Source organism: Eucyclogobius newberryi, unplaced genomic scaffold (genome assembly GCF_026437365.1).
Source record: "Eucyclogobius newberryi isolate DKJ021-1_F unplaced genomic scaffold, fEucNew1.0.hap1 SCAF_97, whole genome shotgun sequence".
Classification (NCBI taxonomy): Eukaryota; Metazoa; Chordata; class Actinopteri; order Gobiiformes; family Gobiidae; genus Eucyclogobius; species Eucyclogobius newberryi.
In genome coordinates, this window is record NW_027316540.1 from 53945 (window position 1) to 76264 (window position 22320).

General features: G+C 40.3%; 1 protein-coding gene across 1 annotated transcript in view; it reads left to right on the plus strand.

Annotated features, from left to right (window-relative positions):
- Positions 1-16094, plus strand: part of adgra3 (adhesion G protein-coupled receptor A3) — a 30271-nt gene extending 14177 nt beyond the window's left edge. The window contains exons 4-19 of the mRNA XM_072439575.1: positions 2902-2973; positions 3503-3574; positions 3680-3840; positions 6852-7065; positions 7665-7829; positions 8442-8631; positions 8716-8865; positions 9222-9380; positions 9836-10003; positions 10086-10293; positions 11140-11348; positions 11920-12041; positions 12158-12281; positions 13316-13461; positions 13694-13789; positions 14387-16094. Coding sequence (XP_072295676.1) covers positions 2902-2973; positions 3503-3574; positions 3680-3840; positions 6852-7065; positions 7665-7829; positions 8442-8631; positions 8716-8865; positions 9222-9380; positions 9836-10003; positions 10086-10293; positions 11140-11348; positions 11920-12041; positions 12158-12281; positions 13316-13461; positions 13694-13789; positions 14387-15800 — 3670 coding nt within the window. The 3' untranslated portion in view covers positions 15801-16094. The remainder of the gene's footprint in view (positions 1-2901; positions 2974-3502; positions 3575-3679; positions 3841-6851; positions 7066-7664; positions 7830-8441; positions 8632-8715; positions 8866-9221; positions 9381-9835; positions 10004-10085; positions 10294-11139; positions 11349-11919; positions 12042-12157; positions 12282-13315; positions 13462-13693; positions 13790-14386) is intronic.
- Positions 16095-22320: the final 6226 nt, after the last annotated feature.

Consider the following 22320-nt stretch of genomic DNA (forward strand, 5'->3'; position numbering starts at 1 on the left):
TGTACTGAAACTAGATACTCATTTTAACTGTCAGGCATCAATACTGGAAAAAAAAACATTTTATTTTGTGAATTGTTTGAAAACCTTTTGTGAATAGTTTGAGAAACATACAAATAAAAACAAGAAATAAGACCAGAGAGTTGGACAAATACATAAATAAATAATTATGATAGAAATAATGAAAAATAATCATAATGGTACAATTAACCGCCACCAAATGTATGTTCCAAAGGTATCCATTTATTGTGGCCATGGCAGGAGTCTTGAGGCCCAAGTTGTGAATTGTTTTTCAATGCTCTTTATCAACTAGTATTAGGCCACATAATATCAAGATTATCAGATTGTCCAAAACTTTTTGTATTTTTATTAATCATTCTTTCAATATTGGTTATACATTGAGCCCATTTTCTTTTGTGATCACCGGTACAACAGACGATGCTTTTCTGTTCTTCCTGTTGTCGCTTTTACTACCACCACAATTGCCAACATACATTTCTTTGCAGTGTTAAACTAATATTTCATGGACAGATCCCCTGTTTGTGTAAATGTAAAGGTTGTGTCTCTGAAAGGCGTGCGCAGAAAAGACGACGAGCAAAGGAGACAATGAAGGAATCCTGACAGCAAATATACACAAAGGATCTCATCAAAAGTTATCCGCTTAGCTAACAAACAAACAATGTATCTAGCTCGCGTTATCTGAGGCCTATGAATATACCATGATTAAATACTGTTGTTTATCCCTTCATTAATCAGTGATACGTAGGATTCAGCAGCGTCACATTTAAGTCTGCATGGTCCGTCAGCGGGACACTTAGTCATGAAGGTGTTTACGATGACACACTGCAACGGGACAGGTGGAAAAAACTTGTTTTAGAGCAGCATTGCAATTTAAAATGTGCAAAATGTATTATGATGAAGATCCACAGGTGTCTTAGAGTATCACTATATAACAGGCAAAAATGTATATAACCTTTAACCATGAATAATCAATGGCTGACACAGTTTGTCTAAGGCTTTATTGTACATAATAGAACCATTTTTGCATAGATTTCTAATTAACTTTACTATTGACATGATAAACTAAGCGGTCAATGTTAAAATATAGCGCCGTGTCTCGGTTCTCACCCTTTTGACTTCCCATTCCCTAAACAGCTGAATCGTCCCTTGCAGGAATCTAATCACATCACGCTATTTTTGCCTCGTGTCCCGAAGTCTGGACACTCCGACAACAACTGGAGCGCTGCCCTCCGCTCTGCGCCTTTTGCGAGAAGAGATGTTTTAGAATAAGCGTTTTCAAAGTGTTTGAGTCCGACACGCTCTGAAGAATAAGCAGATGGGAAAATGTGGGCGGTGCTAATGGGGATTATGGGGGTGTTTTTTTAACTTGATCTTTTTGTCGCATATTGTCGACGCTGTCACTTGTAGATCACGGTGGGACGGGGAATCGACAGTTTTACGCTTTTACTTCACAGAAAATATTACTCGAGAAGAAGTAAAAGTATGAAAAAGTCAGAACATTTCTTGAAATACCGTATTTTCTGGACTATAAGTCGCACTAGTTTTGGCCAGGGTTCGACTTCAACTTCTACTTCTACTCCGGAGCGACTTATATGTGATATTATTTGTTATTTTCACACTTGCAACCGCATTTCATCCTCCAGTGCGACTTATATATGATTTTTTCTTCTCCATTACGCATTTTTTGAGCTGGTGCGACTTATAGTCCGGAAAATACGGTAGTTAATGTAACCGAGCACTACTTACATTAAAAGGCCAAATACATCCAGAGAATTGACTTTGAGCAACACACAGATTTCTCACAACCTCTGCACAAACGAACCTCCCCATGAAACAAAAGACGTGCCAAAAAACTGCCAAAGTGTCTCTCAGCGGACTGAGGACAGGAGCTCCAAAATCTGTCTCCAAAATGTCTAATCCAGCCCATACATGTTTGCTTTAAATGTGCTATTAGATTCCCGTGTAAAGAGGGGGTCCTTGGTTTACCCTTCACTTCTTTATCCCACACACAGTGCTCTTGCAAATTATAACGTTCCATCTTCTTCTTCTACGTCTTCCTCCAAAGTGGTCTCCCCCCAGCTGCTGCTATAAGACCCATGCGCTGATAATTACATAAATGCTCGAGCGTTAGCATATGCTTCGGAGACATTTTCCAGGTGAAGGTTTTTTTTGCGTAGCGATCCTGTTTCTGCATTACCGCGGGACGGCTGAGGTAATGATGTGTCATTCCAGACCGCCTCTAGTTTCCTCACTTGGCACTTTGAAGCGATTAGCTCATTCTGAAAAGGCTATCATTTACAGCTTTTATTAAGGTATTTTTGGGCTGAAATTGGACACCCCGCAACTTTTAATTAAGTTAGACAAGTTTTATTAACATCCAGGGTAGTCGCAGTTAGGAAATTAAAACGAGATTAGCCGCGACTTGTGACGGAGAGGGGCAAAAAGAATCCTCCAGTGGATATTTGAAGCTAAATGTTTGCACTCTTCTGCGGTCGTTTCCATTTAAGGCCTAAAACCTCATGTGATTTTTCATGAAACGTCAGGGAAACTTTAGCTTCATGCCGGGTCTAACAAACGGGAGGAGCGCTTCGACTTCTGACAATGCAAAGAGTAGATTAATCTCGTCCTGTTTATGTTGCACTTTGTCTTTGAAGTACGGCATCCCCAGAGGGCCACACAAACCAGACAAAATCACCTTGAAAGTTGCAGAGCTGTCGACTGACTTGCTTTTTGGCTTTCGTTCCAGCTCCAGTCAAACTTACACAAGCCGTCTACAGCAAATCTGTTTTCTTTTAGTAAAACGTTTGGCTGGATATGGGTATAAATGAGTCGTGTGACATATCGTAAGGCTGTAAAGTAATGAAAACATATCGTGTCTTACAGAGACTTGTCAAACAACAGCATCGGGTGTCTAAACGTGGACATTTTTAAAGGACTCAACAATCTGGTTCGACTGTAAGTAACACTTTATTGTCAAATCATTTCTGCTGTTGACGGTGATGAGTTTAACTAAGATTTGACTGTAGAAACACAAACACACACAGACTATTTGCAACAGTTTAGTTAGACGGCACATTAAACATTGCAAGTAGCCCTTTTTTTGGCTTGATTTAAATGTTTTTGTACAATATTTAATCATGTTTGATCAATGAATATGATGCAGTTTAATGATATAACCATTTGTTTACTTTCTTTCTCACTTTACATACAACTTTTTAGAATGGGATTTATACATATTCATCATATTTTTGTTGGTCAGGGGCGTACGTTGTTATGAACAGTACACAAAGGACATCACAATAATGCAAATACAGTGATTATTTGATGATTATTGTGATTATTATAACTTATTAGACTTGGACAAACTATAACAACAGTTGAATTAACGTGTAAAACAAATGCATAATACGAGAGACAATATACAGATGCGTGTATGTTCATGTGAAGTATTTATAAATATGTCTTCTGTCTTTTATTTTGACAGGAATCTTTCAGGGAACATGTTTTCGTCGCTGGCTCAGGGGACCTTCGACAGCCTGTTGTCTTTGAAGTCGCTGTAAGTTTGATGGGGAGACGACCCGCTGAGCGCTGACATCACGGCGGTGGAATGATGAAGTCTTCCTTCTCACCTTTTGTCTCTCTCTCATCCGTCACTTCTCAGGGAGTTTCAGACGCCGTACCTGCTGTGCGACTGCAACCTTCTGTGGCTGCTGCGCTGGATCAAGGACCGAAACGTGGTCGTCAAAAGTACAAAGTGCTCCTACCCGCAGTCGCTCCAGGGCCAGACCATGACCTCCACGAGGCCTGAGCTCCTGACCTGCGGTAGGGACATGATATGGGGGTTTTTACGGTGTATTTATCCCTGTTGGATGTATGCACTATAGTTTTACACCAATCAAGTAGGTATTTTTTGGAGAAAATGTTGAAAAATCTGTAGAAAATGACAGGAAGTGACATCACACTAGGGATACTCGTTCTTCATTTTCGAGTTAATGCTTAATTTACATTGACTCTCTAAAAGTAATTCAACAAAATAAAGCGTCTCTCATATGTTTATTTGTCAAACTAAACTTTTTTTGACATTAGATGAGTTTTTTGCCCAATTTGCTGGGTAATTTCCTGGTGTGATGTCATCAATTACAAACAGGAAGTGAAATTATAAACCTAGAAAATGTGATATTCTAGGATAAAATTCTTATAATATTTAGTTAAATTCAAAATATATTTATCTTAACTGCATTTTAGTTGCATAAGTGGTCCAACCTGTCAGAGGCACTTTAAAGGTGCATAACCTTTCTAAAGGAGGGTCCAGCACCTGCTCGTCTCCATGCAGGTATTATTGCTTTGCCTAGAATGTCCACAGTATGACATTAAATGTGTATATCCAGATATCTATCTAAACCTTGACGGCGTAGTCACCTCTCCACAGATCTCACCTGTAACTTTGCCCATGGCTCCACTGAGATCTAAGTTTAGTGCCGCACTGTGGATCATTCCAGTAACAAGCAGGTGGAAAACCAGAGCCACCACCAGAGATTTCTCACAGTGCACATTTATGGACTTACTTTAGTATAATGTGTACGATTGTGAATTATGAAACTACATCAGGATGAAGGGCAGAGTATATTATGGTAAACAGGAAGTGGTTTGATCAAAGGGAGGGCAGTACTGGCAGAAGGAAGGCGGGAGACACTAAACATGTCTCCAGCGCTGCAAGTATGTTTTATAATACATGATAACTAACTCTGAAAAAACACTTGAATAAATCTCCGTCCTCATTAGTTAGCTTTGGTTTAATTATTAGTTGGCTAGTTATGCTAGATGAGGTGTTTCGTGTTTGGTCTCAGTCTGCCCATCGCAGTCGACTTGAAATCGCAGTTGGAGTCGGCGCACTTATACATTTGTCAAGACTGTAACTGTTTATTTTAGCTAAATAATGTCTCTGCAAAGAACAAACTGTATGTGAGTCTTGTGTTGTTTCGTTCATGAGTTCATATTTGAGTCTTTTTCTCAAATATTAAGGCTCCTGGAGTTGTTTACAATGTGCAGTCTGAACCGAATCCTACTTTTTAATCACAAAACACAAATGTAATCGCAATTAGAAAAAAAATTAAATTTGCTCTGTTATAATTTCCAACTACAGCTATATCGACTGTCTCCACAACTGTGATGAAAGTGTACAAATGTTACTTTGTATGGGTCTAAAGTTTACACAGTTTACACAGTTCTGACAGGCTAAAGTGTGGCAGCGTTTAGCTTTGACACAGATTGTTAAAGCCAGCGCTGGCTCTTTAATTTTTCTGTTAGTATCAGTGCGCCTCGTGTTTGGGGAACAGGGGCTTGTGCAGTGACACTAGAGATAAGGAGAGGGGCTGCTCGGGCCAGACCAGCCGTGTGTTTATACTCGCTCACGTCTTATCATCCTCCCGGCACTCATCACACCACAGGATTATGAAACGCACACAGCGACAACAGAGAAGCGATAAATGGCCTTCAAATACAAGCACCATTTTTTAAGTTGTTCCACCATCTCCTAAGTGCAAGCTCCGGATACTTACGGTAGTTGTGAAGTGAACACGTCTCGACAAAAGCTGGATTTTTCTGATAACAATGACTATATTGATTCGTTCACACACAAAATGTGAAGCGGAGGTGTTCACAGTGTGGCTGCGCAATCTGTTACAATCGATTCAAAATGGCTATTTGTGTTGGAGCAATTATCAACTTGCAAAGGCTGCAATTACTTAGATAATAGAATGTCCTCCGCAAAGAGAAAAATATCCTGTCTTTTTATAGCGAGTAAGAATCTTGTATTAATTTAAAGTTCATATATTAGTCTCAGATATTTCTTTATTTATTCATTTAGGTTTATGTGATGGGGACAACAGGCTTTTAGATAGGATTTGAAAACACCCTGTCCAAATACTTTTGTTTGAGGTACAAGGCCCGACTAGGTGAAAAAACGAGTAGCTTTGGACCACGGCTCGGCAGCCAATCAGAGCCAAGTACACAAAGTTCGTTGACCAATCAGCGCGCAGCATGCACATTTTCACTTGTAAACGGTAAACTCAATTGCGGACTATTGCCAATACCCGATTGAATGATAATATTCCCTTTTTTTCTAAGATTTATTACTAAAATGGCCGTCCCTACACTCGAAAATGCCCGTCCACATTTTAAAATACCCCGTCCAAAATACGGGAAGACAGGTCTCCATCTAAAAGCCTGGGGGACAAGTGTGTTTCATGGGTTCGGGTTTAGGGTTACAACATTTTAGCCGGGACTACTTCTCGTTGTCCGTCCTTAGTTGGGCTTTTTACATTTTTAGACAAAAAAGACCGTCAACAACAATGGAACAATGTAACACAAAGCCTGTTGTTGTTTACAATGAACATGCTGTACAAAGTCCTACTTTTTAAACATCACAGATCTAATCCCATTTGCAAAACCTCTCAGAAAAATCATAATTCGATTGATTTTCCCAAAATTGTGCAGCTGTAGTTCACAATAATGACAGTTAAAGGCATTACCAGTTTGAGTTTGCGTCTATTCTTTTGTTTTCTCCAGTCACAGTGAATATTACAGCTACTACATGAAACGTTTTGGTGAAAATGCATTCATTGTAATCAAAATGTTGTCAGAAATAATTGCTAAAACACCTAAATCAACTACTGCTGTACATTTACTACTCGATACCTACAACTTTACTTTTCCAAAACCCAGTAGTTTCTCTCCACCGCGTCTCCAAAAGGAAGATCCCATTCCGTTGTGTCACATACCTGGTTTAATCACATCTCCAAATATAGTGACCACATTCCTTTTGCTTTGCTCAGATGCGCCTCTCGAGCTGCCCTCCTTCCAGCTCACCCCGTCCCAGCGGCAGGTGGTCTTCCAGGGGGACAGCCTGCCGTTCCAGTGCCAGGCCTCGTTTGTGGCCGAGGACATGCAGGTGCTGTGGTACCAGAACGGGCGCATGGTCAAGCCGGACGCCGCGCAGGGCATCGTCATCGAGAAGCGCATGGTCCAGAACTGCTCTCTCATCGCAAGGTACAGGATGTTCAAGAGTAACGCACAAGACGGGGTTTAAATAAGTATGAAAAAGGTTTGAAAATGATCACATAACCAAATTGATTCCCTAATTCCCAATATCCATAACCAGTGCTGATTGGGCATTGAAAGTTTATCAGAACTTTCTCCTATTCTTTAGATAATTTCAAGTTTTTTTGTGATTTCAACTATTCCATCCATCCAATATAATATTCAAAGTCTTAATATCATAATCACCACTGATGTATAACTGCAAAACAATACACAATAATGTTTAAACTACTTTATGATACTGACAATAAAACAAACAAATGCAGGATAATGCCATTAAACCTGTTTAATGAACAATATCACAAAAACACATAGTTATTAGTTTGTATCAATAGTGCATTATACATTATTTGTGAAATTATAGACCCTCTTGAGCTCAAATGTTAATAAATGTCCAAAATGTTTCCTTGTAAAAGTACACACAATATGTTGAGCCCCAAAAATACTGTCCCAGCTTTCATTTCATTTCATTCATTCACTAGAAGTCAATGTAAGTGACTGATTATCACGACACACATGGATTCATTCAGTTGTTCTTCCTCCACCAGTGCCTTAACCATTTCAAACATCCATCCTGGTTTCACTGGGAACTGGGAGTGTCGCGTCTGGACAAGCCGAGGCAACACCACCCGGACCGTCCACATTGTGGTTTTAGAAACGACAGCCAAATACTGCACTCCTGAACGAGTCTCCAACAACAAGGGGGACTTTAGGTGAGTGCTCTCTACTTTAGTCATGGTTTGAACACATTTCTACTTGCAGCATGGTCTACAGCAGCATCGCCTTTGTAACTACTACCCTCTTGTGGTCGTATTGTGTAATTGCATTGTAGTTCTGTAAAGATTTTAAGATATTAGATAATCCTTTATTGTCCACACATGGGGAAATTCCATTGTTGCAACGCAGGTAGATACAGAGGAAAAGAGCAGATAACTTATAGGAAGTTTAAAAACACTCTCAATAGAAGAACTCTTATAAACAAAAACTCGTATAGACAAAACCTCCCATTTCCCAACAAGGGATGGAGGGGGAAAATAAATAAAGATTAAAATAGAATAGAATAGAATAAAATAAAATAAAATAGAATAAAATAAAATAAAATAAAATAAAATAGAAAAGAATAAAAAAGAATAGAATAGAATAGAATAGAATAGAATATGAAATGAAATGAAATGAAATGAAATGAACAGCTAGCGTAGATAATACTAATAATAATGGAAAAATGAACACTCTATTCTCATCAGTTATATGCACATGAATGCTGAGTTCATGCTAAGAATTTTGTGCTTCTAAACATTTTTATTTGATCTTATTCTCTCTTCTAGGTGGCCTCGCACTCTGGCGGGGATCAGAGCGTACCTCCCGTGCAGCAGACAGTCTTCATCCACATACAGCAGCTCCGAGGACCAGCGCGCCTGGCGTTACTGCAGCAGGGACGGACAGTGGGCGGAGGAGGACTACTCCCAATGCCAGTTTCAGAAAGACGTCACGAGGTTTCTGCACGTCATCAACCAGGTGTGTGATTCAGACCAGAGCGTTCATCAGGAGGAAACGTGCATTGTTTTGGGCTTAAAGCGGTTTTGTTATTGTTTTTTTAAGATTCCTCTCAATGAAAGCACTGTGGTCCCAAGTGCTCGGCGTTTGTTGGTCTACACGGTTGAGGCGGCCAACTATTCAGACAAGATGGATATTATCTTTGTTGCTGAGATGATTGAGAAGATTGGGAAGTTTGTTGAGAAATTCAAAGATGTAAGTACTTTTTTAAATCATATTTAAGATTCAATAATGGGAGAAATTGGAGTGTTCTGCAGTTTGTGTTTTGGGGCTGAACACTTGGAAATGGGATTTATTTTTTCATGTTTTATTGTTGGATAATCGCTGTAGAGGTTTAGGAATATAAAGTTTCTCATTCAGTTTAGTATGTGACTACTCCACAATGAAAATAAAGTATAGAGGGTGATCTGACAACTCTGAATCCACCATATTTAATGCAGATTTACGGCAGTTTATTGCTCTCATTAGTCTGCAATCTTGTTTTCCCAGTGTTGACTATTGTTCAAGAGGTTTCTGGTCCCTTGTCTGACACTTCTTTGCTCCGTCTTTAGCTGGGGGAGGTGATGTTGAGCATGGCGAGTAACTTGATGCTGGCGGATGAGAAGGTGCTGTGGATGGCCCAGCGTGAAGCCCATGCCTGCTCTCGCATCATCACCTGCATCCAGAAGATCGCAGTGCATCGCCTGGCAACAGCTCAAGCTTTCTCACTTGTAAGCAACAAATGGTCTTTTTAAGCTGCTTTTTTGGTTGAAATTGGTCTTTGTTTTGAATATTTAGATTTTTTTCATTTTTTTCCTTCTGGGTATATTACTTTTTTATAATTCAACTAAAATAAAATAATAACATGTTTCCATTTGCTCTTATACTAGTTCTGATAAAGCTCAAGATCATTTTTAAACTATTCAGGAAAGGTCAAATTTTGTCCTGTAAACTTCATATATGTATATTTATAAAGCATAAATACATGTTCAAATGAGAATCTAGTTTTGATACGTGTTTTAGTATTTGATTTTTGCCCACTCTACTACTTATTACAGTATTACTCATTCTTTTACCTCCAAAACAAAGCAAAACTACTGAAAATGAGATGAATATTCAAGCCATTTTAACTCCAAGAAAGCGTCTGTCGTGTAAGAATAAAAAGTATACTATTTGTATATTCCAGACCTCTTTAAATATCGCCATGGAGGCTCACGCTGTCAGGCTGAATGAGTGGAACGGCATGACCTGCATGTTGTTCCAGAGGCCGAGCCCTGAACGCACCCCCGGCCAGGACCGCCAGCTCACCTTCAAATGCAACACCACCAGCTCATTTTCCAGCATCCTCTACAAGGTGAGAGAAACGTCCTTCCCATATCACGTTACGTCTGTTTATTCATGTTAAAAGTACGATGAACTGAATGTATTTTTCACAGAGCACGGTCATAGAGGCGTCGCTGCAGCTTCCCCAGTCCCTTCTGGCTCAGGCCGCCCCCCCGCTGCAGCCAGAGGACACGGTTTACAAACTGTATCTTCTGGGATTCCGAAATGGTAAATTCTTCCCGTCCACTGGAAACTCGTCTCAACTCGCTGACGGCGGGAAGAGGAGGACCGTGACCACGCCCGTCATCATGGCCGTGATTGGTGAGCCGTTTTGTTTTCTTCAGTGTTTTCCTCTGTACAGTACTGTTTAAGATATTCCTTTATTGTCCACACATGGGGAAATGTTGTTGTTACAACGCAGTAGATACAGAGGGAAAGGACAGATAACTTATAGGAAGTTAAAAAAAAAAACACTCTTAATAGAAGAACTCTTAGAAACAAAACAATAAACTCTTAACAACACTCCTCTCATATCTTAAAAGGGAATGGAGGAAAATAAATAAATAAAATATAAAGATAAAAATTTGATTAAATAATAATAAAATAAAGTAAAGTAAAAATAGCTAGCATAAGACTAAATAATACTAATACTAATGGTAAGTAAACAAAACATCAGTACAAACAAGTGCATTTACATCAGTTGTATGCACATGAATATGGCCTTAATTGCTCGTGAGTACGACAGTAATTGCACATGAATATGACGGTATTGCACATGGTTAAGTCAGTATTGCACATGGTTAAGTCAGTGTTGCACATGGGTAATTCAGTATTGCACATGAATATGACGTATTGCACATGATTAAGTCAGTCAAGTATTGCACGTGTTCAGGGTGTTCAGTGTTTGTCATGATTTTTGTTGTTTTTATCTTGCTAATTTTAGTTTGAGCTTCTTTTTAGAGTAATTTTTAACAAACTAGATTAAGAAAAAAATACTGTTACAAGACTATCTGTGCATCGAGTAATTGCAGTTCAAACATCATATTCCACTGACACATATTTCCCCAATAATAATACAAAAACATCCATTGAAAAAAGTTCATTCTAGCCATTTTGATCATTACAGAATAGTCATTTCTTCCCGTTCTTTCCCGCGTTTATTCCTAGACGGTGCGTCGCTTCGTAACCTGCGCACTCCCGTGAACATCACCCTGAGGCGTCTTGCCCGTGGATCGGATCCCGTCTCCGCCCAGTGGAACTACAGTCTGGGCGGAGGCCAGGGCGGATGGCAGAGCGAAGGCTGCAGGATACTGGGGCACCACGACAACTTCACCACCATCTCCTGCAACTCCCTCGGCAACTACGGCCTCTTAATGGTAATTGTTATTTCAGACTTTACGCCGTGTAAATGTGATTAATATTGAAGAACAAAGACATGGCAGGTGGTAATAAACCTTAACTTAAAGAATAAACGAATGCTTCCCACTCCATTGCCCAACTAGTCCACAATTTGAGCAATTACCGTATTTTCCGGACTATAAGTCGCACTGGAGTATAAGTCGCGCCAGCCAAAAAATGCATAACAGAGAAGAAAAAAACATAAGTCGAAGTGTAAGTATAAATATAAGTATAAGTCGCACCCAGGCCAAAACTATGAAAAAAGGTACGACTTATAGTCCGGAAAATACGGTATGTGCATTTACTCACAGATTTGGCTGTAGAGCTGTTCATTCAAAAGCACCAAGCGAACACGCACAATGTTCAAACGATAAAATTTCATTTCAGATTAAAATGGAACGAACTGCCCAGCGCTCGTTCAAAATGTGAACGAACACAACGGCCTGTTTATTCCTGACGTAAATCTGTTAGTTTTGGTACGAAGCGCTAATGTTTGGCAGGGGGGAAAAAATTGAGAATCATATGCTTAACCATGACATATGTTTCCAGGACCTTAACAAGATGGATTATTCCACTCCGAGCATCCAGCTGCACCCAGTCAGCTACGCCACATCGGTCATCCTCCTCCTCTGCCTGCTCACAATTATAATCAGCTACATCTACCACCACAAGTAAGAAACACCGCTTTACCTTCCTCCACTTGCATTGCAGTATTTTTCGTCCGTTTGATTCCTGATTGTCTTTGGGGTCCATCTCATTTCTTAATAGTTTTAATCCATTCCTTCAGGTCAGTTCGAGTGAGCAAAAAATCCTGGCACATGCTGGTCAACCTCTGCCTGCACATCGCTCTCACCTGCGGCGTGTTCATAGGAGGCATCAACCAGACGGCCCACGCGAGCGTCTGTCAAGCGGTGAGTGTCATGCCTTAAGCTCCAAAGTTCAACCGAGAAAGGAAGTGAGATTTAGAAGGAAAACTTTTTAGACTTCCCTTTGGCTAAACTCACTCCTCCATCTTAAAGATGCTCGCACCGATATATTGGGTCGCTCCCGTGCTTTGAGGCGATGCTGTTTCACTGTGATGTATTATTTATTTGTTACCATTATCCAACATTCCTGTGTTCAAACAGATAGAGCAAAGCAATTCACTTGTTTGTCAGAATTGTACTTGCAATGCATGACTAAATATTCAAATAATAAGATAAAATAAGATAAGATAATCCTTTAATGTCCACACATGGGCGAATTTTGGTGTTACAACGCAGGTAGATACAGGGGGAAAAGACAGATAACTTATAGGAATTAACAAAACTCCTGTAAACAGGTTCTCTCATAATAGGGAATGGAGGGAAGAAGATAAAAATAAAGATAAAATAATAATAATAAAAATTGCTGGCATAAGACAAATAATAATAATAATGGTAAGGTAAACACTCTTATTTACATCAGTTATATGCACATGAATATGACATTGATTGTGTGTGAGTATGACAGTAATTGCACATGAATATGACGGTATTGCATATGGTTAAAGGCGGTATGGACAATTTTTTCGGCGATTTGAGAACGCAGGCGGAAGTGCGCATGCGCCCTCCCCCGTGTGGACTGATGCAACACACACGTGCGTTTGTTTATTAGCGCAACGGAGCGCATCGCATTGCTCGTCTCCCGTAGATTTCTGTCCACTTCTGCGTCAGCTCGAACTGTCTTTCTCCGTCTTCATTTTGCCCCGTACACTGAGGGAACTATATTATGATAGATCCATGCGCTTATGCACGCGGAAACGTGGGCACGAACTGCACGCGGCTGCAGGTGAGCGGTAGGTGCGTTTTATGATTGATACGTGGCAGGACAAATGATTTATACACGCCACGAGGAAATATGATAAAAAATTTGCTGAAAAAAATTGTCCATACCACCTTTAAGTCAATTATAAACTACTTTTTAGGTGGGCATCTTGCTGCACTATTCAACGCTGGCGACGGCTCTGTGGGTGGGAGTGACCGCACGTAACATCTACAAACAGGTGACGCGCAAAGCCAAGCGCTATGAGGAGCTGGACGAGCCGCCGCCTCCTCCAAGACCAATGCTCAGGTAAATGCAGCTGCACTTCAAACATACTGCTACTCAATAGTCCTATTATGCAGTATCCCAAAATGTATATAATTTAGCCTTAATATAAAGAAGATACACAGTTAGTTTTTTGTTGTTGTACTACATGGCATAAAACATGTCTTGTATTAAGAGTTTGCTTCCACCAGGTGTCAGTGTAGAACCCCAGCGTACTAGAGCTTCTTCCATTTACATGTTTTATATTTCTCTGAAGGTTTTACCTCATTGGTGGAGGGATTCCAATCATTGTCTGTGGAATCACTGCTGCAGCCAACATCAAGAACTACGGGAGCCGGACAAATGCACCTTAGTAAGTACTGATCAAACAGTATGTTATTATTAATACCGATAAAATTATATAACATTTATTTTTTATAATTAGCTTGGCTGGTTCAGTAAATGAATCATAACTTTGAAGTAAAATCTTACCTAAAGGGATGAATACAGAGGCTTTTAATCTGTGCAGCAGCAAGAGCCTCTTCACATTCACAGCAGCAACTGTTTAGATTATATTACACTGCTCCCTAATTGAGAAATCTGGATCTGTCTGAAGTCTTTGGTGTGTGATTTATATATTTTATTATGTTTGAGTCTGTTTAATGCTTTGGGTTTGTAACTGTAAATAGACTTTTATAAATTTTAATAACAAGAGCCTAACAGGCATTTTCACGATGTAGTATATTTGTTATTCCTGCTGAATCAGACTTTTTTATTCAAATTACTATGTCTGTGTGTACCTAAAAGTTGGGTTTATGAATTGTAATTTAAATTTGATATGACGAGTTAAAAGTTACCAAAGTAACCATGGCTCTATGAAACCCAAGTGTGCATTTAGTTGGGATGAAATGGAACTCTTTGTCACATTTTAGTTCCAGTTTCCTTATCTTATTCTTCTTCTGTCTTGTAGTTGCTGGATGGCCTGGGAGCCGAGCATTGGTGCGTTTTATGGTCCTGTCGGGTTCATCGTCTTCGTGGACTGCATGTACTTCCTGAGCATCCTGCTGCAGCTGCGCCGTCACCCCGAGCGCCGCTACGAGTTCAAGGAGCTGACGGAGGAGCAGCAGCATCTGGAGACCGTCCACGCCGACTCCAACCCAGACAGGAGTCCCACCACGCAGCCCCTCACCCTCCAACTGCAACCCCACGACGGCTCGCCCTCCGCTGGCCCCTCCCCTCACACCGTGCCCATGTCCGCCCTGGAGAACGAGTACACCTTCGCGGTGCAGTTACTGGGCACTGCTGGGGCTTTGGGTTTGTACGGCGCTCTGTGGGTGTTCGGTGCGCTCGCCGTCTCCCAGGACCACCCGTTTGACTTGGCTTTCACCTGTCTGTACGGCGTGGCTGCACTGGCGTTAGGGGCCTTTATGATCGCCCATCACTGCGTCAACAGGCAGGACATGAGGCGCTACTGGTCGCAGGCTTGTTGCTCCGGGAGACGGTCCTATTCCGGTGTGGACGCACTTTTGTCCACACCGGGTGAAACGGCATCGGCGACAGGAGGCGCTGCGAGCAAAGCGGATGGAGAATCTGTCAAATGTGGGCATAGCAGCGCCGACTCGTCCCATACAAATAAAACCGCACAAAGTATGCGCAACTCTGGACAAGGAAGCAAGCTAACAAATCTACAAGCAGAAGCAGCTCAGTGTAAGCTAGCATCCCCTTCAGCGGCGGCTAACGGAGCAGCCATTTTGGACAACAGCCTCACCGAACACTCGATAGACAATGAGATTAAAATCAACATGCACGTGTCGCCGGTCGAGGTGCAATTCCAACCGATGAACAACATCAACAGCCCGACTCCGCCCGCAAACGGACACGCAAGCAGGCATCACAAAAACCGGGCGCGCGCACACAGGGCGAGTCGGCTAACGGTGCTGAGGGAGTACGCCTACGACGTGCCCACCAGCGTCGAGGGCAGCGTGCAGAGCGCCCCGAACAAGAGGCACTATTACGACATGGCCGCCCGCAACCACCGGCGAGCGGCGTACATGGCGTACAGGGAGCGGCACATGCAGCAGGACAGCAGCGACAGTGCCAGCCTCCCGCGGCGCTCGCGATACGCCGACAAGGGAGGGGGCAACTCTCTGCCCAACGGTTCTGTAAAAACTGTGGAGGCGGTTGTGTCTTGCTCCAGTAAAGACTCGACGACTGGGAAGCAGAGCAATAGCACGGAACTGGAGAGCCAACCCAAGTCGTACGGGCTGAATCTGGTCACTCAGAATGGTACGCTCAAAGACAATGGCCAAGCAGTGCCTTTAATAAACACTGAGAACACAGCCAGCATTAAGACTGGTCTCTGGAAACATGAAACTACTGTGTAGCAACTGTTTCCGCTCTTAAGGACTCTTGTAACTGCTCAATCACTGTGAATTTTCACCTTTTAAAAGAAAATATACAATCAGAAATAATTGCTAAGCAGCTAGCCAAATTACTGCCACTGTTTTGTAGATATGTTTTGTATTGTAAATGGTTTATTTTTATAACTTTTATTCCAACCATTTTATACAATACGAGTTGAACACAGTTGCATGGTTTGGACTTGAAATGGTTTATATTGTTAAGGGACTGTTTTCCATTCTCTAGTTTGTCCCAATATTAAAACACATGTTTGTAAAGTGTGTCATGTTGCTTTTTCTGGTTCTGTTGAGGGATTATTTGGAATTCACTTGCCGCGCTACCCAGTTTGACACACTTTTCTTGGAGCATCATATCAAATCGTCCCTATTTTAGTGTTGAATTAGTGTTTTTTGTTGAGATTCAATTTCGGGCCAGTCTGCTTGGCACTAGCTCAAAGTAAAATGGGGCAAATGCGTCTCAAAATATTGCCAACCAATCTGACTGGCACAGATACTCCATCACATCATGTTTTACTCTAGATTTGAGCTCCTGCAATGCCAATACTGCTCTACTTTTAGCTCTCATCAAAATGGGTCCCAAGAAGTACCGGTACTTTAGCTGACAATCCATGACAAGTAATTGGGGTTTCGTTGACCTCCTCGTGGCCTGTGGTACCTTTCCCAACAGCGGAGCTACAGTGTAATTGCCAGTGCTCGTGGCTCCAGTGGTGCTTTCTCCCTGACTCCCCTCTGCTAAATTTGATGAGTGCCCGGCTACAGTTGGGGCTCGGCTGATGTGATGGCTGGGATATGATTGACAGTTCAGAATCCACCATGACTGGAAACGGTAATGAGGATTGAGGTTTTGTGCATGTCTCATGTAGGACTGTATTGTATTACGATTATTGTAACAAGAAACGTCTTTTCTTCACAATTATTGACACCATGACTAAACAATAGAGAACATCCAGTATTTTTTTCATGGTCGCTAATGTTTGGTCATAATCCAGAGTAACCGATGGTCATTAAGCTATTTTTGGGCTGATATGCAGGGCCAATTTTGACCTATTTCCCCAAATGTTGTAATTTAAATTTTACTACAAACTCGCCCACATCCCTGTTGTACCACAAACCTTTAAGTGCAGTGGAGATACGTTTTATGCAGTGCTGTCTCTGCACTAAAGTTTGGAAATAAAGTTTTATGTGTATTATTTAGTCTGCAGGTCGGCTATAAGAAATTGGCTTATGCTGGTGAAATGTGATAATCTCTCCTTAAGAAACAAAAAGATAAAAAATCCTTTTCTTACATTCACTTTGTCTTATATATTACCTTTTAATATCAGACTAGCTTTATGAAAGTATTACACATTAAACCGCCAGATAAAAAGGAACATTACATTTATGTTTACTTTTAAACGCCTGGATTGACAAGAAATTGCTTAATTTTGCTTCTTACGATTATTACGAATAATCACAATTACTGATCACCAAATAATCTTGCTATTACTTGTCCTATGGGAACACGACAGGAACTAAACGTAAGCTATAATATTGTTATTAATGACAAACTTGCGACTTGTAGTCCATATTCAAAGTTGTAACAAAATGACAACCTGTGTTAATGACCTTTCCTGTCCAAATATGACAAATTTTGTTTGATGAACCGGCAAAAAACCCTTTCATTTTGCTCTCGATACTGGAGTCATTTTGTAAACTCAGCCGGGGAAACCAATGCATAGCTTCAGTAGGTCCAATTTTTCATTAACGACACATTAATAAAACACATCTCTCCAGCAAAGATGTATTGCCAAACCTTTCAGATATGACAAATTATAACAGCAGTTTTGAATTATGTAGAGCGCAGTTATGACTTGATTAGTGGCAGCCTCTGATTCCCCCGAGAGACACGAGAGCGATCTTCAAATAACCGCGGTGGTTCTTTCCCATCTGTTACAAAGTGCACGTGAGGTCGTCATTGTCAAGGAAATCACATCAGTCAGTTTGTTTGGGACAAGGCTCCACTGGGGCAAATAAACTGATAAGATGGATGCTTTACGTTGACAGGGACACCTTGAGAAGAATCGATAACGAATTTGGACGATATAAGTGAATCATCTTTGTTCTAACCTGTGCAAAGTTCACATCCTCTTTGGATAAGCAGTCTGGATTTAGAAAAGCTTGATGAGAATGTAGAGCTTTTTTAGATGGTGCAGAGTCTATAATTGTTCTAGTCCCAGTTCATTATAACAAGCCACTGATACAGCTATTACTGCTTATATACAGTATATACACCATTTCAAATACATTCAGGGTCAACATGGTCAAAGTAAAAAAAACATAATTTTACTTAAAAAAACAAACAAAAAACGTCTAGATTAGGGATGTCACAATTGAATGATTACCGTATTTTCTGGAGAATAAGTCGCACCAGCCAAAAAATGCACAATAGAGAATTAAAAAATCATATATAAGTTGCACTGGAGTATGAAATGCGGTTGCAAGTGTGAAAATAACAAATAATATCACAGAAGTCGCTCCGGAGTATAAGTATATAAGTATAAATATAAGTAAAAAACTATGAAAAAAGGTGCAACTTATAGTCCGGAAAATATGGTATTAATTATTACTGAGAACAACATCTTTACATTGTAGTTTAATAAGTTACTATTCCTCAGTGACCTGCTTTTATGACATTAAACTTTCTGAATAATGAAAATAATGTTAATGTGACAAAAAAGAGTCATAAAAAGAACTTTTCATTTAGATGTACAAGAAAGATTGACCTGAATAATCACTATTATTGATTAATCTGTGTTTTCAAAGGAGTACCTCAGGGCTCCATTTTAGGCCCAGTTTTATTCTCTTTATCAATAACCTTTGTGTTGATCTGTTAATGGCAAGTACCATACCAATTCAATCAAATTAACTTATATTGGCATCCTTACTCTAGAATATTGGCAATTAATGATGATTGTATGTAAAATAATACATCATTTCTCATTTGGCATAGCAACTTAACTGGTGCAAGAAATCCAAAACATGCTTTACTTAAGTTAGTCTTGCCGAAGCTCAAACAACATTGAAGTTTGGGTCAAATGCAGAGGATACACTTCCCAACACCAAGGCCCATGATTCACTGTTAATCTAATCACATTGTTCCCACTGAGCGCTTCTTCTTAATTCTTCTGCAGGAGGCTCAGGCATGACCATCAGACACGTTTACGTTCTCCAGTGACTGCTCATGACGCCTGAAAGAAGCATCTGGCTCCACAAACCTGCCGCCCAAAATGAAAATGGATACTTGATGTGGAGTGGATCCGTCTGAACGCTCATTGCAATTAGACGGTTTTGTCCGGAACAACAAAGCAAAGTTTTTAATTGACAGTTGAGCCGTGGAGATGCTGTGGGTGGGACCACATCGGTTTGTTTTTGTGGTTGTTATAGATCGTGAAGAATTGTTCTAAAACGTTGACTTCTGTCGGTGAAAATTGCCATGTTATTAATATTAATACATCATTTATCTTTCGCCTTCAATTTTGCATATTTTCTCACACAAACAATGAGAGATGCACATGGCGAAACATTTTTCATGCCAAAAATGCTGAAGAGGACATTTAATGGAAAGTCATTTGATACAGAAAGTTTCCAAAATATCATTTATGTGATTTGAATAGATACTAGTGCTCATGACTCAAAGTAATGGTGCTTGTAAAGACCTCAATTTGGGGAAATAATGACTCTTTCTGTGAGTGAACTATAAATACAGATTATGATAAAGGTAGAGAAAATGAGAGCTTTTAGTACAGATGTAAATTTTCAATTAATTGTGCCACAAAATTCTTCTTTTGGCTTCAACTGACTGACCTTATACTTTGCCTTATCTCGCAATGATACAGACGACCCCTTTTTCGAAGCCAACACTACTAATACTCTGATCTCATGTTCTCCCTGAAACAAATAAGTTGTATCACCTATTTTTTATCAATCCCATTAAAAAAAGTTTGATTGACTTTGGTGAAGAAGTCTTAATAAATTGCATATCAAACTTAAAAGGTTTCAAAATGTGTTATAATTGGAAGTATTGCTATTAAACTTAATAGTACGGGCGGGGCTTTTTCCTCTCAGAACAGTGTGAAGTCGAGTTTCTCCAGTGTCCATTACACAGACTTGTTTCTAAGACTTAATAGTGAACATTCTTCTTAATTGTACATTGCAGTATTGGTAAGGTTAAAAATACAAGTACAAGTAATGAAAATCTGTGACACAAACAATGAGAAAGAGCTCAGAGACAAAGTATTTGCTGACTAACTTGAAGGATTTGTTTGTGACTTATCCTCTCTCCCACGTCATTTATTGTCAGGATTCTAACCCAACAGTTATTTCCAAACTCCCCCGTGACATGGGTTTTCTAATATCACCGTGCTCCTGATTGAATACAGTGCGGAGACCTTGCGCAAACCCAAATACATCACGATTAAACTTCTGGTGCCATTTGCTGTGAGACAGAAATAGATTCTCATTTGGAGGTCTCAGGAGGGACAGAGTTTTGAGATTATCATCAGATCAAACTCATGTCCAATGTGTGCATGGATCGGCCGCTAGTCAAACTTTCAGGCCTTTACAGAAGATTACACAATTACAGACCTTTGATTCCGATACAAACCCAATTTGCTTTCATCTGTTGTGTACTGTACTGTAATGTGAGTAGTGTGTGTGTAGAAAGTACTCACAACACCTGTATATGTCTGCAGTGCGTCTGTGTTACGTTAGACATTCTGCAGCAGTCTATCGTTTTGTAGTCACCAATGTGGTTCGGGGGAAAAAATACAGACAACCGTCGTCTCTTTGGTCTGAGGGAAAAAGCAACACTACTGACCATTTATTGCGCATGCTCATTACAACACAACAACACATTCACTGATCACGCAGGTAACACATGGCTTTGCTCCATCTGCAAGTATGCTCAACACTCCCACTCAAAGACATGTGTATAGTTCTCATATAGTAAACAAAAATATATAACCCCAAAATAAAACACTTGGCATACTGGCAAAGTTCTAAACATTTCAAAACAACTTTAAAATAAAACATTTGGTATATTAGCAATGTTCAACATTACTTCCCAAACAAATATCCCTTAAAACTTTCAAACTTAGCTTTTGTCAAAGGCTTGGTAAGGACATCAGCTACCATGTTTGCAGTAGGGCAATATTCTATACATATTTTACCTTCTGCGTGTGCAGACCGTACAAAATGGTACTTTATGTCTATATGTTTGCTTCTCTGTTCTTCCATGATATAACTGGACCATTCTCAGTTAAGCTGAAACAGTATCCAGTTGTGCTCCTCCTGTCATCCATATCGGCTGCCCAATCAGCATCACTGTATCCCTCCAGCTGTAATGGGCTTTCCTCACATTTCTGGTAGTGTAGTTCTTGATCCATAGTACCCTTTAAGTACCTCAGTATGTGTTTCGCTGTAGCCCAATGCTGTTGCTTTGGTTCTGCTAGGTATTGAGATAGTTTACTAACAGCCCAGCTCAGGTCAGGTCTTGTACATGTCATAATGTATATCAAGCTACCTACTATCTCTCTGTATCCTGTTGAATCAATAACTTCACCCTCACTGTCAAAGTTTAACTTTTGCTCACATGGGGTGGATCTCGGTTTGCATTCGGACATTCCAAATTTCGCTAATATCTTCTCTATGTGTCTCTTTTGGGTCATTTTGATTTCTCCATCACTCTGTCTGAAATCTATACCCAGGAAGTATTTAAGTGGACCCATATCCTTCATCTTAAATCTTCTCTTCAACATTTCCTTCACATCACTGAGTAAGGTGTTGTTACTCGCTGCTATGATTAAATCATCCACCCATACTAACAAAATCACTTTCTCATTCTCAGATTTTCTGCTGTAGACACAATGATCAGCATCATTTTGTACAAAACCGTTCTCTGTAAGGTGATCATGTAGTAACATATTCCAGTTACGCCCGGACTGTTTTAAACCATACAATGACTTGTTGAGTTTACACACTAAGTGTTCCCCTGTCTTTGATTTGATTTCAAAACCTTCCGGCTGTTCCATATATACCTCACAGTCCATTGGAGCATGGAGGTAAGCAGTCTTCACATCCATTTGGTGTAAAATAAGATCCTCCTGTACAGCCACCTGCATTAATGCTCGTACAGAGGTCATGTTGGCTGTTGGTGAAAAAGTCTCTGTATAGTCAATTCCTTCCACTTGACCATAGCCCTTTGCAACATATCTGGCTTTACAAGTCTCAGATCCATCTGGGCTCTCTTTCACTGCATATACCCAGCGACCTCCCACTGCTTGCTTGCCTCTTGGCAGTGGGGTCAGAGTGAAAGTTTCATTCTCTGTCAAAGAGTTCATCTCCTCTTTCATCGCATCAGCCCACATTTTTGACTTTTTAGAGTCCATTGCCTCTCTAAGTGTTTTAGGAACATCATAAGCTACTCTGTAGAAATAATCTACATTCT